The 18,821-nt window shown below is 44.7% G+C and overlaps 1 protein-coding gene across 4 annotated transcripts in view; it reads right to left on the bottom strand.

Annotated features, from left to right (window-relative positions):
- CARNS1 (carnosine synthase 1) overlaps nt 1-18,821 on the bottom strand; it is a 97,696-nt gene that overhangs the window by 71,027 nt on the left and 7,848 nt on the right. For 2 of the 4 annotated variants that reach the window (XM_033919996.1, XM_033919997.1), the window contains exon 2: nt 14,866-14,886. In XM_033919996.1, coding sequence (XP_033775887.1) covers nt 14,866-14,868 — 3 coding nt within the window. In that variant the 5' untranslated portion in view covers nt 14,869-14,886. Of the gene's footprint in view, nt 1-10,180; nt 10,364-14,358; nt 14,428-14,865; nt 14,887-18,821 lie in introns of those variants that run through there. The other 2 variants (XM_033919995.1, XM_033919993.1) reach the window with 2 other exon arrangements.

Genomic DNA, 18,821 nt, shown 5'->3' with positions numbered 1-18,821 from the left:
TTTCTGGAGGAAAAGTCCATGGTCTGTTATTGAGGAAGACAAGGGGGAAGCCACTGCTTGCCCTGGATTGGTAGCATGGAATGTTGCTACTATTTGGGGATCCGGAATCTTGTTATTCTTTGAGATTCTGCATGGAATCTTGATACTCTTTGGGGTTCTAGAATCTTTTGTTGCTCTTAGGGACTCTGGAATGTTGCTACTCTGGGTTTTGGCCAGGTACTAGTGACCTGGATTGGCCACCGTGAGAACGGGCTACTGGGCTTGATGGACCATTGCTCTGACCCAGTAAGACTATCCTTATGTTCTTATGCAAAACTGCTAATTAGTGCCAATTTTATTAGTAGTAATTTGCCCCCGAGGCTCTTGTATAAATTCTTTAAGTGCTGCTCCTGCTTCATTCCTAGACACATAGTAACATAGTAACAAAGTAGATGACGGCAGATAAAGACCTGAATGGTCCGTCCAGTCTGCCCAACCTGATTCAATTTAAATTTGTTTTTTTTTAATTTTTTTCTTCTTAGCTATTTCTGGGCAAGAATCCAAAGCTTTACCCGGTACTGTGCTTGGGTTCCAACTGCCGAAATCTCTGTTAAGACTTACTCCAGCCCATCTACACCCTCCCAGCCATTGAAGCCCTCCCCTGCCCATCCTCCACCAAACGGCCATACACAGACACAGACCGTGCAAGTCTGCCCAGTACTGGCCTTAGTTCAATATTTAATATTATTTTCTGATTCTAAATCTTCTGTGTTCATCCCACGCTTCTTTGAACTCAGTCACAGTTTTACTCTCCACCACCTCTCTCGGGAGCGCATTCCAGGCATCCACCACCCTCCCCGTAAAGTAGAATTTCCTAACATTGCCCCTGAATCTACCACCCCTCAACCTCAAATTATGTCCTCTGGTTTTACCATTTTCCTTTCTCTGAAGAGAAAGCCCAAAAAAGCCTTAACAATGACAGAAGCACGGCACAACGGAAGAGTCATGAGGATAACATAGTAGATAATGGCAGATGAATGGTCCATCCAGTCTGCCCAACCTGAGTCAATCTAAAAAAAAAACCTTATTTTTTCTTCTTCTTAGCTATTTCCGGGCAAGAATCCAAAGCTCTGCCTGGTACTGTGCTTGGGTTTCAACTACTGAAACCCGTCAAAAATCCTCAACTTTTTTGCACTTCTCTGTGGAAATTGCTTCCACAGGCCGTCCAGTGTGAAGGTCAAATTCAACGGGCTCTGCCAATAATTCAGCCATGGGTAAACAGTACTTCAAAGTACACTTTATTGGTCGTGGCACTGCATAGACTCGAAGACTCGACACTGACAGTGTTTCGGAATCAATACCTTTGTCAAGAGTCTCGAAGGATGATTTCTCTATCGCACGAACAGTGCCTTAAGTGCAGGTAAATGTTTGAAACGAGCAGAGCCAAAAACTGGTGTCCAAAGCCATGAGCTGAATGCACTATTCGTGGGATAGAGAAATTTGCTTCTGTCTCCTTCATTCCTAGACATGGACTATTGATTTATTGAACGGATGCTTTAATTTTTTTTTAATTTCTGCTTAATTGCCCTCAATTGTATATATAAAATGTAAATGATTCCTGTCCACATATAGATTATTTTGGCAGCACATGTTTTCGTAATCTGAATCTGAAAAAAAAAATAGAAAGGCGAGAGTTTGTGACAAAGTTTCAAGTTTATGAAAATTTGATGAAACGCTAATCATACATTCCGCGCATTTAAAGGTGAGTGACAAAGAGAGAGGCAGAAACAGAGGCGGCAGTGGGGGCAGAGGGCATGGGTGTATGAGAGAAAGAGGGAGAGGGAGGCGAGGAGGTTCACCGTTAAGCTGCTTTGCTGGTCACTGCCATAAATAGACTCCCCCCCCCTCCCCCGCTCCGTAAAAGAAATGAGTGTGTCAAAATGAAAGGGAAGGAGACAGGACTCAGAGGATTGTCTGAGGAGCAGATGGCACAAACTGGAGCAGCGATGGAAAGTAGAGAATTCCGGCGCACGCCTACCTCGCGGAAATGGATTATGCAGTAGCTCTTTACACCGACCTCTGAACCCGCCAAACAGCCAATCGTGGACAGTATTATATGTAGCCTTCACTGCTACACTTGGTCCCACCGTGCTATGGCTGATCATGCCCTGTTTTGTAACACAGTGTTTCGCCAAACTTTATCGTATTGTCGCCTTTTAGTCATACTTATTTTATTTAAAACATTTCTAATCCGCCTTTATCCAAGGCGGCTCACAAATTTCCATACATAATAAAATGGACATTTTTAAAAAGGAGACATACCTTCGCCTTCCAAGCAGCCAAGATGAACCCATGGATCGCCCAAATGATTCTCGAGGCTCCCACTTACCTCGACTTCAGAAAAACACTCAAAACTTATCTTTTCAACAAACAAGCCCCGTAACGCCCCCTCTCCGGAATTACCTGGCCACACGCCCGACCCTTTCCCCCTTTATTGATCGCTGTCTTCCAGCTCCCCTACCCTCCTCCTTCTTTATCAGCCAAGTTCGGCTAAAGTTGTTGTAAATCCAATAAATTGTGGTAAATCGGCCCGTTCGGTCCTGCCCCCTCCCCCCCTCTATTGACCGCTTTCCTCCTTCTCTCCTTCCCACTTCCGCTTCTTCAGCCATGTTCGGCTGAAGGTGTAAATCCAATACATTGTTTGTAAATCGGCATGTCAATGCGGATCCTAATGTAATTGTTGTGAACCGCCTAGAACTCGATGGGCATGGCGGTATATAAGAATAAAATTATTATTATTATACATCAGGTAGGGTGAAATACAAAGTCACAATATTATATCATCGCATCTTCAGGCAGGACTATATCTAAGCAATTATCAAGCAGCATCATTTAGCTCACAGCTGTCCAATAAAAACATAACTCAAAAGAAGTTTTATAGTCACTTAAAGAAAGCTTGGACAAACAGATGAGTTTTAAGCAACTTACTGAATTGCAGAAGAGTACCACAAAAAAAATGTAGCGTTCCGGACAAAGCATTCCACATCGATGGTCCGACTATAGAGAAACAGGGACTCTTTTGTTCGAACATAGTGATTCTCGGATCTCGGCTTCCACACTAGGCTTTGCCCCTGCTATGTCTACCATGCTGTGATTTCTCATGTTTCAAGTTTATTATGGCTTGATGTGCCGCTCTTCATTTCCAAAGCGGTTTACACTTCTCCCTCAGTATTCGCGGTGATAGGGGATTAACAGAGCCGCGAATAACTTTTTCACATGTGATTTGCGGTTTTCTATTTTAAAAAAAACCCTCGTGAATATGGTGAAACTGCAAATAACATGCAGGGTGGGAATCAGCGATTTTATCTGTAAACGCTGGGAATCGGCGATTTCTCTGCCGTAATTTGGGAGGGAGGAGCCAGCAAGCGAAAAACTGCGAATAATTGAAACCGCGCTTGCCGTAGGAATTACGAACGCAAACACATAGGTAGACAAATCTCGTGAACAACTGCAACACACAGAAATGGGGAAAGGGTAGGGTTACATTGCTAAAATAAAAAGGCCTCTCTCCCTCCCTTGCCAACCCCCTCTACCCAGTTTGTGTGGCCCCTCCCTTGCCCCTCCCAGTCCATTCAGCGTCTCTCTTTCCCTTACTTTCCATCCCACAGCCTATGTAGCCTCTCTCCCTCCCTTGCCAAACCCTCCCTCCCCAGCCTGTATAGCCTGTCTCTTTCCCTTACTTTCCACCCCATCCCAAGCCATGCAGCCTCTCTTTTCCTCTTCAGGCCACCGGCAGTGGGTCCTATACTTCTGGCGGCTGACCCAGAAGCCTTTCCTCTGATGCAAAATGCAAATGGATCAGAGGGAAGGCTTCTGGATCAGCCGTTGGCAGCATGCAGGACTCACTGCTGGTCGCCTGAAGAGGAAGAGAGAGGCTGCAAGGGCTGGGAGTGAAGGGTGGGGTTGGGGTTTGGGATGGGAGGGAAAGAGAGAGGCTGCATAGGCCGAGGGGGGGGGAGGGGGGTTTGACATGGGTGGCCTGTGGCTGCTGGGTGGACAGTCCTGAGCCCAAACTGGATAGGCCAGGCTCGTCTAGGCCCACCTGTTGCTATACCCCTTGTCTGAATAGTTTAAGTCAAGTGATAGCTCCAAATAGTGTCAGTGCATGTACCCACCCAGCGTGCTACTAGGAGCGCCAGGAATGTGGACTTCCTCACAGCGGTGCCCTGAAAGTGTCTGCTGGGAAATGTGAACTTCCTCACAATAGTGCCTGGAAGAGTAAGGTGGGAGTGTCAGCAACATGAACTTCCTCACAGGGCAAATGTGAGCTTTCTCACAGCAGTGCCCTAAAAGGGTCAGCTGGGATACAGAAATGTGAACTACCTCATAACAGTGCCCTGAAAGTGTCAGCTAGGAAATGCGAACTTTCTCACAGCAGTGTTAAGTCAGCTGGGATGCCAGCAATGTAAATAATTTGCATGTGTGTACATATTTTCATGTCAACTGGCAACGTGTGTGTGATTTTGTGCATGTGACTGTGTAAATGCTCAGGTGTCTTGGCTTGAGTTTGGGAGGAGGGGGTTCCTTGAGACCTGGTTTTGTTGGTATCGCAGATATACGGAATGAATTCCTAGACGCCATACGTGCTGGAAACGTGGCTGATCTGCAGAATGTGTGTGAATTTGTGTGACAGGGAGAGAGCATGGATTAGTGAGTTTGTCTGTATGAATGTACTGAGGAGTCTGCATGTATGAGCTACCAGTGTGTGTATGAGGGGTTTGTGTAGGCCAAAAAAGTTCATTTTGTTTAGCTTTCCATGTGGTTTATAGGATTTTTAATTAAAAAAAAAAATTTGAACACTGTTGCTCAATAACGCACACTGATGTTCAAATTGTATGTCCTGTTGCTCCATAGTGCCCCCTACTGCTCAAAACTAAGGGCCAGATATTCTGCTGGTGATGATCAGCAGAATTTTACTGACCTGTACCAGCACTGCTTGCCCTGAATTGGTACCATGGAATGTTGCTACTCCTTGGGTTTGGCCTGGTACTAGTGACCTAGATTAGCCACTGTGAGAACAGGCTACTGGGTTTGATGGACCATTGGTCTGACCCAGTAAGGCTATTCTTATGTTCTTACGTGAGCCAAGTATAGGACAATTAAGCCATTGTGACATCACTGATGAGGTTGGCTCTGATGCATTATGACATCACAATCTCAGCTCTGGAATGTTGCTCTCATTGGGGTTCCGAAATCTTGCTATTCTTTGAAATGCTGGAATATTGCTACTCTTTGGGTTTTGGCCAGGTACTAGGGACCTGGATTGGCCACCATGAGAACGGGCTACTGGGCTTGATGGACCATTAGTCTGACCCAGTATGGCTATTCTTAGGTTCTTACGTGAGCCAAGTATAGGACAATTAAGCCATTGTAACATCATTGATGAGGTTGACTCTGAGGCATTATGACATCACAATCTCAGCTCTGGAATGTTGCTACTCTTTGGTTTTTGGCCAGGTACTAGTGACCTGGATCGGCCACCGTGAGAACGGGCTACTGGGCTTGATGGACCATTGGTCTGACCCAGTATGGCTATTCTTATGTTCTTACGTGAGCCAAATATAGGACAATTAAGCCATTGTAACATCACTGATGAGATTGGCTCTGAGGCATTATGACATCACAATCTCAGCTCTGGAATGTTGCTCTCATTGGGGTTCCGGAATCTTGCTGTTCTTTGAGATGCTGGAATGTTGCTACTCTTTGGGTTTTGGCCAGGTACTAGGGACCTGGATTGGCCACCGTGAGAACGGGCTACTGGGCTTGACCCAGTAAGGCTAGTCTTAGGTTCTATTCGTATGTTAATTTCATGCCTTGGCATATGGAGCCAGCAAGTGCAATATTCAGCACTTAAGTGATTATGAATACCCACATCAAAAACAGGACTGCATTTTATACGGCCTTATTTGATGCAGTTAGCTTATATAGCAGAGGATGACACAGGGACAGAGTCTGTATCCGTCCCCATCTCTCCTCTGTCCCTGTCCCCATTCCTCCCCGCTAGCTCTGACCCCATCTGCACAAGCCTTGAACAGTTATAATTTTATTTTTAAATCTTTTTATTAAAGTATAAAAAGGAACAAGATTCTGTACAACTGTCATTTATAAATCACAAATAGAAAACAATATAAAACGAGGATTTATTTATTTGGTTCGTTTTATATCCCGTCCTCCCCAACGAGCTCAGAGCGGGTTACAAAGTTGACATACATAATGCATAGAACAAACGGGTTAAAATTTACATATGTACAGGACAGATTGACATACACAGAGTCAAGTTTAGCAAACCATTTGGTCATCTTAAGTTAACAAATGGTTTTATCTTAAGTTCACGTACACAGAATTTTATCATCTTAAACTCACATACATAGAAAGGATTTAGTTTAGCATACATTTATTTGGAGAGGAGTGACTGGATAGTCGGTTAGATTGAAGGAGGTGCATGGATCAACAAAAGCCCCCGTCTTCCCTCCCCTCCCTCTTCACAAACATCCCCACCCCTATTCTCCCTCCCTGCCCCACTTATAAAGGCACATGAAAGGCTGTTATGCTCATCCCATCACAGCCACAAGAACCCAAATGATCTAATTCCAATGAGCAATGGAAATAAGCCCCCTGCCCCTGCCGTCTTCTACCCTTTCAACCCCAACAATATCTCTGAATTCTGAGAAACACACTGCAGGGTTTGATCTAACCAAGAGAATGGCACGGGGACAAATTGTTCCCCGTCCCTGTGGGAACTCATTTTCCCGTCCCGTCTCCGCAAGTTCTTTTCCTGTCCCTGCCCCATTCCTGAAAGCTCCGTCCTCATCTGCACAAGCCTCAGACACTTTAACATCATAAGTAGCAACATTCTAGAGCTCAGATTGTGATGTCATAATGCCTCAGTCCACCAATGCCTAAGCTCCGTCCTTATGTGCACAAGCCTCAAACACTTTAACATCATAAGTAGCAACATTCTAGAGCTCAGATTGTGATGTCATAATGCCTCAGTCCACCAATGCCTAAGCTCCGTCCTTATCTGCACAAACCTCAAACACTTTAACATCATAAGTAGCAACATTCTAGAGCTCAGATTGTGATGTCATAATGCCTCAGTCCACCAATGCCTAAGCTCCGTCCTCATCTGCACAAGCCTCAAACACTTTAACATCATAAGTAGCAACATTCTAGAGCTCAGATTGTGATGTCATAATGCCTCAGTCCACCAATGCCTAAGCTCCGTCCTCATCTGCACAAGCCTCAAACACTTTAAAATCATAAGTGTTTGAGGCTTGTGCAGTTAAGGCAGAGCTTACAGGAAAGGGGCAGGAACAGGGACAGCGACAAAACTGGTGGGGACGGCAAGAGGAAATTGAGTTCCTGCGGGGACGGGGACAGATTTGTCCCTGTGTCATTCTCTAATCTAACCCACCCTGTTAAAATATCTGGGGGGTCAAAATACAACCTTTTCTGTATGCCCTAGCAGGGAGAAATATGTCAGCGAAGAAACCAGCCAATACCAGCTCTTGAACTTTTAGAATTTTTTTAAATCCACGGACAGCAGGCCTCTGTTGGAATTGTAGTGCCATGCAAAATAAGTGCTCAAGGTGATTTTAAACGCATAAATAAAATAAAAAATATTTAATAAGGAGGGGGTTTTTAAAAGTCCTATAAATGATAAAGGATCATTAAAGGACAGCTAAAGAGAAAGATTACAAGAAATTTCTAAGTGACCAAACACACAGCTGGTCGTTGACTGCTGAGCTGAGGTCATTTTCCTCCTGTTTTAAATCGCTTGTGTCTAAGTTTAATCTCAATGGAGCATCTATTTATATATCTTGGCTATAGCAACCGGGTGTTTGCCCTATGGTTTCCACTTACAAAGGTTCCAGAACTCTTATAGCCCTTCTCAGCCCAACCCAATTTCCAAAATTCTGAGCATTATTTTGCCACGATAGCTGAAAAGAGTGTTATCTTATCTCGCTAAGTGCCAATTTGCAGAAACGAAATTCTGTGTTTTTGAAATGACTGAACCACATCTCGGTTGGGCCGAGAACTTTTCAGCACACCCTTGTAATGTGAAGAGTTTCAGTGTCTGGTAGCCAGAGCTGAGATTGTGATGTCATAATGCCTCATTCCACCAATAAGAGCCAGCCTCATCCATGATGTCACAATGGCTTGATTGTCCTAGACTTGGCTCAGCCCAACCAAGAAGAGAATGACGTGGATATGGGTCAATCGATGATCTGAAACAATGTCAAAATCATAGAATTTTGTTTCTGAAAATTGGCCCTTAACGAAATAAGATAACCCTCTTTTCAGTTACAGTGGCAAAATAACACTCAGAATTCAGGAAGTTGGTCGGTTAGGCTGAGAACATTTCAAGGGGTGCTGAGAAGTTTTCAGCCCAACCAACCAACCAACTTTTCAGGGGGCTGCTGAAAAGTTCTCAGCCCAACCAACCGACTTCCTAAATTCCGAGCGTCATTTTGCCACTGGAGCTGAAAAGTTTCAAGTTTATTGGTTTTTAATATACCGACCATCAGCAAGTATCTGGCCGGTGTACAATAAAAATAATATGAGAAAATTGAATAAATAGGTAGTTTAAGAACATTCTAAGTGCACACTGAGGACATAACTAGACAAACTTGAAAGTGAGGCAAAATGGGGAGGGTGGGGGAAAGTTACATGTTAAAAGAAGAAGGGAGAAAGAGGGAAGAGGGAAAAAACAAATGGGATGGGATCGCTTTATGAAAGCGGTTGGTGAGATATAGAAAAAGAAAAAGGTAAAGAGAGGAGGAAAAGAAAAAAAAAAAAATTATATGTGTTTAAGGTAAAATCTAAACACAAGAATAAGCATCGCTAAATAGGAAGGTCTTCAAGTTTATTTTAAATTTGTCGAGTTTAAGAGCGTTATCTTATTTCATTAAGTGCCAATTTGCAGAAACAAAATTCTATGTTTTTGATATTGTTTCAGGTCATTGATTGAACCATATCCACGTCATTCTGAGAACTTTTCAGCACCACCTTGTAGTGTGAAGAGTTTCAGTCTCTGGTAGCCAGAGCTGAGATTGTGATGTCATAATGCCCCATTCCACCAATAAGAGCCAACCTCATCAGTGATGTCACAATGGCTTGATTGTCCTATACTTGGCTCACTTTTATGACATACAAGGGGGTACTGAAAAGTTCTCAGTCCAACCAACCAACTTCCTAAATTCCGAGCATTATTTTGCCACTGTGGCTGTAAAGAATGTTATCTTATTTCATTAAGTGCCAATTTGCAGAGATGAAATTCTTGTTTCAGATCATTGATTGAGCCATATCTACCTCATTCTCTTCTTGGTTGGGCTGAGAACTTCCACAATAGAAAATGTCTCCTCAGAAGGCATGCTGGTGGCAGGAATAAACAGGATCCCCTGCTAGTTTTGGTCGGCACTTTTGCTTATGTTCTCCACAATGTCACAACATTATCATCAACATCGGTTAAACATAATTAACTGCCCAATCCATTAACAGCCTTCCGAGGAGACACTGTTCCAAACATGTCCCTCAGAAAACTGCCAATGCTAACGTCCATTTTTATTCTTCTGGAGAGAGGCCCTTCCACAGATGTGACGCTTTCTAGAACCGCAGATTGTGGAGAATCCTGGGATGTTGTTGGACTTGAGACATACATTTTGAGGTACAACCTTCTCAAAGATTCGGTTGCCTGTGGTTTTATATCATCTGGGAAGAATAAGAAGCCCCCGATTTTCCTGGTAAGAATACGCTTCTGCTCACAGCTTATGTGTGCTTTAATCCACTGGTGCTGTCACGTGACTTCCATTTCAACACTGTCTTATATGTTTTGCACATGGCAAAACCGCTGCTTTGACCATTCACATGGAATGACAACAAATGACATCCACACGGCACTACATTCATTATTTTCGATGGAAGGCATTCGCTTGCTTTTTCTAACCAGGAGATTCTGTATCGTTGTTTTATCCATCACTAGAGATAACCTAGAAAAAAACCCAAACACAATGTGATTGACCAAATTAAACAGAACAAAAAAGAAAACCTTTGCAGTAGAAGCTACTGCAATGGATCGAATTAGGGTATCATCAAAGCTGTAATACAACATTGGACTTGAATTTTAAATTTAATTACTCACCTTTGCCAAATGAGAGCAGCTACTGTAGATATATGACTCGAGTCTAAACAAAGAAGAGAAACCTTTGCAGAGTTTGGCTTTTCCTGGACATATCCGGATTTCCCTGAATGCTCCGTCAGGTGTCCTGGCGACTTTCTCAATTTGTCTCTTTAGTCTGGTTTTCACCATTTCGAGAGGCAGCAGCAGCAGCAGCCTAAAAAAAGAAATCATCCCGTCCGGATTCGGCGTTGTGCTCTCGGAGCGCCTTCCTCTTCTGGCAGCCTTCCCATCTGGCCCTTTCCCTTCCACCTGCACCCCCTTCCCCACGGCCCACTTTAGCGACTCGGCAGCGGCGTCAATAAAAAAAAAGGTTGCCAGTGTTGGGTCCTTCCCTCTGCGAGTCCCGCCTACTTTGTTTCAACTTCCTGTTTCCGCATAGGTGGGACTCGCAGAGGGAAGGCCCTGATGTCGGCAGCATGTCTTGATTGCCGCTGCTGCCAAGTCGCCGAAGAGGACTGCGGGGAAGGGGGTGTGGGAGCGGGTGGAAGGGGGAGGGGGGAGAAAGAGATGGAAACGAGTTGATGGCATCTAAACAACAACGGCCTAGTGGTTAAAGCAGTGTTTCTCAAGTCGGTCCTGGAGTCAGTGGCATAGTAGGAGGTGGGGGAGGTGGTCTACCCTGGGCATCGTCTTGGTAGAGGACGTGGCACCCGTCCTCCTCTCCGACTCCTTGCTCCTTTCCTGCCCCCCCACTGCCACACACGCTTGCCGCTTCCCTTCCCCCGTACCTCTGTAACGTTCCGGTTGTTGCGCCTGCATGGGCTCTTCTTCTGATGTCACTTCCTGGACCCGCGCCTCGGAAGTAACATCAGAGGGAGAGCCCACGCAGGCAGAACAGCAGGTTGGGGGTTGCTGCTCACGCCAGGAACGTTACAGAGGTACGGGGGAAGGGAAGTGGTGCGTGTGCGGTAGCGGCGGGCGGGGAAGGAGAGAGTAGGGGCGGGGGGTGGAGAAAAAGGCGGGGAAGGGGCGCCACCCCTCCGGGCACCTCTCACCCTCGCTATGCCACTGCCTGGAGCACCCCCTTGCCAGTCAGGTTTTCAGGATATCCACAGCGACTACGCACGGAAAAGATTTGCATACAATGGAGGCATAACATAACATCGTCTTTCTACACCGCATGACCATATGTTCAATGCGGTTTGCAAAAATGTACATAATGTACAAGAAAGAGCCACAGATAACTACTCGGACAAATACTTAGGGAAAATATAAGACTTCAATTGTTTCCTAAAGTGTCCATAAGAGTAAGAAGCAAGTAACAGTGAGCAAAAGTCTTTGTCGTGAAAAGCTGCTTGAAATGAAAACAGATGATCATGGCCTTTCTTTTCGGTTTAAACTGTTTATTGATTTTGTAAAAACATCTTACAGAAAGTGCAACAAAATAGACATCAACGTGCCTTAAAAGCACTTATGATCACGGTATTTCTTGCCTTTGCAGCCTTTAACAGAGAAAAATACAAACAGAGCATGTGATTTTCTAATATTCTTATGGGATGCAATTGAGAATCTGTCAGCTAAATAAAGTGGGGCTTGGCCATAGATGACTTTGTAACATACGGGAGTGTGTGGCGGAGGGGATAGAACCACAGCCTCAGCCCCCCCGAGGCTGTGGGTTCAAATCCCTCGCTGCTCCTTGTGACCCTGGGCAAGTCACTTAATCCCTCCAAGTACACTAGATAGAGTTTGAGCCCATCGGGACAGATAAAGCACCTGAATGTAAAATCACTTAGGATATAAGTGGTATATAAATAATTAAATAAATATGCAAGCCAGTTTAAAGATAATGCGGATATGCCTATTCATGGTGGATATCCTGAAAACCTGGCTGGCAAGGGGGGGGGGGGTACTCCAGGACCGACTTGAGAAACACTGGCTAACAACCCCGGAGGCCCAGTACGAACCCCACTGCGGCTTCTTGCCACCTTGTGCAAATCATATCGCCTTCCATTAGCCTCAGGTACAAACATTAGGCTCAACAGCTGGCGTAAATGCTTGTGCTGAAAAGCTGTTAATTAGGGGCATAACGGATGGTATTCTATAACTAGGCACCTTGATGCCGTATGCTGAGTTCTATGGTACCATCTTGGTACCATGATTCTCATATGAAATATTAGTGTACGTTGGCATCAAAGCAGCGACTTATACTAGGTCTAGGGCGCCGTGCAGTGTGCGCAACTTATGCGATGGGGGGAGGGGGTTGGGAGGAAACCCATCCATGCTCCATACACATGGGCGCCACCTCGCAGCTACACCATATGCTCTCCCATAGTACACTTGCATGTGTAAATGCCAATTACGATGCCTGAAACTGCACACGCCAGCTGCAGAATTTTCCCCTGTAATTGTAACCACTCTAAAGCCCGGCGTGTGTGTGTGTATGTGTAAAGATTCTGCCTCTGCTTTTGTCGTAGAAGCATAGGTTTGTCTGTTTGCTCAATAGTCTGTATGTACATGTCTGAGAAAGTTATAAGGGAAGCCACTGCTTGCCCTGGGTTGGTAGCATGGAATGTTACTACTCCTTGAGTTATGGCCAGGTATTAGGGACCTGGATTGGCCACTGTGAGAATGGGCTACTGGGCTTGATGGACCATTGGTCTGACCCAGTATAGCTGTTCTTATGCTCTTACATGAGCCAAGTATAGGATCATTAAGCCATTGTAACATCCCTGATGAGGTTGGCTCTGAGGCATTATGACATCACAATCTCAGCTCTGGAATGTTGCTCTCATTGGGGTTCCGAAATCGTGCTATTCTTTGAGATGCTGGAATGTTGCGACTCCTTGGGTTTTGGCCACCATGAGAACGGGCTTGATGGACCATTTGTCTGACCCAGTATGGCTACATGAGCCAGTATAGGACAATTAAGCCATTGTAATATCACTGATGAGATTGGCTCTGAGGCACTGTGGACTGAGGCATTATGACATCACAATCTCAGCTTGGAATGTTGCTCTCATTGGGGTTCCAGAATCTTACTATTCTTTGAGATGCTGGAATGTTGCTACTCCTTGGATTTTGGTCAGGTACTAGGGTCCTGGATTGGCCACTGTGAGAATGGGCTACTGGGCTTGATGGACCATTGGTCTGACCCAGTGAGGCTATTCTTATGTTCTTAGGAGGTGGAGGGTGGATGTTTCTGATTACTCAGATTAGTGAATGTATGCAGTAATTGCTAATCAGTTTATAAAGAAAGATCGGAGAAATTAGACAGAAAAAGAAGTGAAAAGAGGACCATAGCATGTAGAATCTCCACTCTAGTGGAAGCCCTGACCTCGGCACTCATACACACAGCCTGACCCTCTAGAGAACAAAGGACCAGAAATTACAAAGATAATTTTGCAAACAAAAACCGAACTGGAAACGGCAAGAAGCCAAATTCCCTGCAGTGCAACCCCAGAGAAACAGAAATGCATTTCCTCCTGCACTGTGCAACATGCAAAGATATCAGAGATGCACATTTCCCCAAACTAACAGAGAAAATCAAAGACTTCCCACAAATGAATGAAGGGGATAAACTTGGTATAATTCTGCACAATATGTTGCATCCTACCAACAGACCAGGCGTAATCAAATCATACAGGAACAAACAAACCAAAACTGCAGAAATGTACAACGATGTAGACAAATTTTATTGTGACAATCAAAATATATTAAAAACCTTTTTACCAAACGAGGGACCCAACACGGTCCGTGTTTCGGACAACCTTCATCAGGGGTCCTTGGTAGAAAGGAGAAAGAACATATGTCACAAAAAAATTGTTGAAAAGTAAAATAGAAACAAACCGGTGATATGTCACGCCAAGAATCACTAAATCTTGTAAAGTCTGTGATTCTTGGCGTGACATATCACCGGTTTGTTTCTATTGTACTTTTCAACAATTTTTTTGTGACATATGTTCTTTCTCCTTTCTACCATGGACCCCTGATGAAGGTTGTCCGAAACACGGACCGTGTTGGGTCCCTCGTTTGGTAAAAAGATTTTTAAATATACTTTTGTTGTCACAATAAAATTTGCCTACATCGTTGTACATTTCTGCAGTTTTGGTTTGTTTGTTCCTGGTTGGTTTTTTTCACTGCAGACTAGGTTGGACCCCCTTTTCTCCTCTTGGTTCTAGTAATCAAATCATACGCCATACCAGACAGTTCCAGAAACCAAGAGTTGTCTTTATTTGTCTTCTGTACTTTTCCATTCTTTCCTGTTAGTGCTTTAGAGTGGCAACACATGTACAAACATTTCTTAAATCTTAAAAGAGAGGGAGAGAAGAAAGAGAGGAGGAGAAATAAAGGGAGGAGGAAGGCAACAGAGAAGCAGAGAATGGAAGACGAAATGAAGCACAAATAGAGGAACAATTCTCCTCTTTTACTAAGGCGCGCTAATCGATTAGCACGTGCTAAATGCTAATGCGTCCATAGACTAAAATGCATGCGCTAAATCGATTAGCGCGCCTTAGTAAGAGAGAGCCAAAATCTGTACATTTCTCATGCCAAACTCATCGTTTTTGAAAAGACTAAAATGAAAAGAAGGAGAAGAGGAAAGAAAGAAACAAATGCACGGATTAGAGAAAAGGAGACAACAGAGAGGAAGAAGAGTGGCAGAAAGGACAGAATGAGAAAAGGAAAGGGAGAAATAAAACACAACTTACCATCTTGCTGTTAGAAAAGAGCTGTAAGAAAGAAAAAAAAAGATTTCTATCATTAAATGGTATTAGGAATTCCTTACACTTCTCCCTCCGTATTCGCTGTGATAGGGGATTAACAGGCCCACGAATACAGAAGAAACTGCGAATAACATTTTCATGTTATTCGCTGTTTTCTAATAAAACCCATCGTGAATATGATGAATATGGGAAAACCCGGACCAAAATCCAATTAAATTGCTTGTCTGGGGCTATCTGCTGATATTCAGTGGCACTTAATCGGTTAATAACGCTGAATTAGAGAATGACACGGTGACAAAATTCATCACCGTTCCCGTCCCCGCGGATAACCGCGGGAAATAATCCCTTGTCATTTTTTAGTATCTATTTCAGCCTCAGTCCTTCTACACCAGCATTCCTCAAAGCAAAGCTTGCGGGTCAGTGGTTGTGGCCATTCATACTCTGATTCTTATGGGAGCCAAGGATAATGAAGCCATTGTGACATCACTGATGTGATTGGCTCTTAGGCACTGGTGGAATGAGGCACTATGACATCACAATATCTGCTCTGGATACCAGAGACTGTCATTCTGTAGTGTCTGTTTCAACCTCAGTCCTTCTACACCAGCATTCTTCAGAGCAAAGCTTGCGGGTCAGTGGTTGTGGCCATTCATACTCTGATTCTTCCCTCTCTCCTTAAAGAATGACATGAAGATGGTTTACCGCGGTTATCCACGGGGACGGGAACGGTGATGAATTTTGTCACCGTGTCATTCTCTACGCTGAATATCACCACAGACTGCTAAACCCAAAGCGGGCTATTTTGTGGGTGGTCCGAGGACAAAGTTGGCATATATGTGGTTGAGTGCGGATATTCAGAACTTAAAAACATAGATTTAGTACTTAAATTGAACTGCATAAAAGTCAGTCCTATCTTTGTGTTTCTTTTATAAAGCCGCGCTAAATCCTCCGACATTGCTCCAACGCTCATAGAATTCCTATGAGTATGGGTGCAATGTCGGAGCATTTAGCATGGCGGGCCACGGTAGAAACCTCTACCATGGCTTCGTAAAAGGTGGGGTGGGGTTATCTTTAACCTTTCCTCTTACAAGAGGCTAAAGGGGTGATTGACTAAGATGACTAAGGGGAGATATGATTGAGGTCTACAAAATCCTGAGCGGTGTAGAACGGGTACAAGTGAATCGATTCTTTTACTCTATCAAAAATTACAAAGACTGGGGGGGGGGGCATTCAATGAAGTTACATGGAAATACTTTAAAACAAAAGAAGGAAATATTTTTCAACTCAAAGAATAGTTAAACTCTGGAACTCATTGCCAGAGGATGCAGTATCAGCGGTTAACATAGGGCTCTAAAAAAAGTTCCTGGAGGAAAAATCTGTAGTCTTGCGATTGAAACAGACTTGGGAGAAGCCACATATTTATGAAACAGGAAAGATTTTATAGATTAAAAAAAAAAAACAACAACCACCTTGTAATTAGATAAAGATCATAAATTAACTGGTAGTATATTCCCCGCTTTTGCAGCCTGATAAGCAAGGGAGAAAGTCAAACTTTCTAAAAATGTACCGTGATCCCTTTAGGATTTGGATAATCTTAAATAATAAAATGCTAGCCGCGCATGCGCACTTGCCTCAAGCGTGTTCCCTGATCCCTTTTCTGTCGGGATGTGGCAAGACAAGTGCGCATGCGCGCCCTTCCCTGCTCTCCACATCACAATATGGCCCTACTGGCCAAAGTTTCTAAGCCGGGACTGAAGGAGCCAAAGGCAGAAATCTCAGCTCAGGGAGCCGCAGCTCAGCCTCTTCAGACCCCGCCGCTCCTCCTCTTCGGGCAGCAGGCTTCTCTCACGCACCCATCGCCGCCGCTCTGTCGGGAATTGCTGAGTGAGTGCGCATGCATAAGTCACCACAGGCGCAGCGAAACTGGAGCAGACTTCCCCCCTTCCCTCGGAGCAGACCGCACCACGCCGCCCCTTCACAACGGCTGCCACAAGCATCGCCGCCGAGCACACCCGAGGGCAGAGGCAGCCCGCGCGCACGGTGGACGGAGCGCGAGGACGGCTGCCCGCCCGCCAACTGTGAATTCAAACTCCTGCCGCCGCTCCACCCCGGTGATCAGTTCAGCTACTCTCTCGAACCCTTCCCACGGTCCCGACTCCAGCAGCACTGTACACACGCTGCTTCGGGGCCTTCTACTGCCCTGATTTACTCTGGCAAAGCAGCAGAGCAAATCAGGGCAGTAGAAGGCCCCGAAGCAGCGTTTGTACAGTGCTGCAGACGCTGCTGGTGTAGCAGGTTTGTCGGGACCGCGGGAAGGGAAGGGGGGGGGGGCCGGAAAGGGACTAAGGGAGCCAACCAGACCGTGGGAAGGGAAAGGGGGGGGGGTAAAAAAAAAAAACCCATATGCAGACAAACTGGCAAAGAGATTAAAAAAACAACAACCCAGAGAGAAATTCAAAATCAAGTTATGTCCAGAAGCAGAGGAGAGCAAAGGGAGCTCATGTGATTTAGTGGAAGCTGCTCCTGAACTGGGGAGGGCGAGGAATAAAAAGGAAGGGAGGCCTACTGCTGCTGGACAGGGGGGAGGTAAAACAAAGGGAGAAGGGCTGCAGATGGATAAGGGGAGCAGTGAAGGGGTGGTGGTGGACACAGGGGAGGTAAAAGGAAGGGAGAATGGACAGGGGAAGCAGACAAGGGGTGATGCTGGACAGCCAAGGAAAAATAAAGAAAGAAAGAAAGACAGAAATACAGAAACAGGCTAAGGAGAGAGAGAGAGAAAGACAGACACATACATCTATTCTAGCACCCGTTAATGTAACGGGCTGAAAAACTAGTGTAAACATAAATTCATTACATGTAGAACACTTACCACAGGCAGTATGAAAACATTGTCATGAATATTATGTCATTTCCCTATAATTTTTGAATGATTTCCTTACACATCCAGGGTGGGATTGCACAATTATTTTAATTAAACTAGGTTATTGGAAGTTTATATGTATTTATATTTTAGATTAATTAAGGGGAGGGGGAAAGGATGGTTTTTGAATATTTGTAAGTTCAAAGTGCTTTTCTTGTTTTGTTATATGTTTGGATTCATATGTATTGTATTGTTCATACTTGAAAATCAATAAAGATTTTTTTTTTTAAACCATGGCAAAAGCAAAGAGCAGACCAGCAAAGAACAACCGTCATCAAAAATGTATTCACCACAACATACTACACATGAAACACCGAAAGTCCAATATGGCCAAGTGTTGCCCTCATTTGCGATGATGGACGTTCTTCGCTAGTCTGCTCAGGACACCAAAACTTTCGCCATTTTATCTGCGCTAATTGTTACCACGCACTACAATGGCTGGCACGCCTTGGTAAAAGGACCCCTTTGTCTGCTCAGGATACGTCAAAGCTTTTGCCACTTTGAATCCTGCAGATAACTTGCTTTCCTGTTTTTTTAATGATTTTGAATATTATACAGTAAAGCTTAAACCTGTCAACAATTTCGGCGTGCCTTAAAAACATCTCTCTTTTTGGGCTTGGCGGAACCGTCTCCGTGGTTTAATGCTTTTGGAGCAGCATCATGCTCAACTTTCTTTCAAACGGAAGAAGGTCTTCCTGTTGACGCCTACATTCAGTCCTTGTCCCCTAGAGCTCGGAGCTTAGTCCTGAACTTCTAACCAGCCTTGTTTTCGTTTCTGACTCTTGTCCTGGTCCCCCGGGGTCTAGTGGGGGAGGGTGAATGGAGTGAATGGTTGTGCGCTTGGTTTTGAAGAGGGTGGGCAGGGTCTTTTGAGGGGGGTTTCTTTTTGGGGGAGGGGGTTAAGGGAGGGGGGCGGGCTGGTGGGCCCAGTTTCTGGATCAGTTGGAGGGCATAAGAGTCCAGCCTTACGACGTATGATTAGCATCTGTTGTTTTTGTAAAAGGGGAGGGGGAAAGGGTTG

The sequence above is a fragment of the Geotrypetes seraphini genome, chromosome 14 (genome assembly GCF_902459505.1).
Source record: "Geotrypetes seraphini chromosome 14, aGeoSer1.1, whole genome shotgun sequence".
Classification (NCBI taxonomy): Eukaryota; Metazoa; Chordata; class Amphibia; order Gymnophiona; family Dermophiidae; genus Geotrypetes; species Geotrypetes seraphini.
Note: the sequence above shows the minus strand (reverse complement) of the source record. Positions and strands in the feature narration are given on the sequence as shown.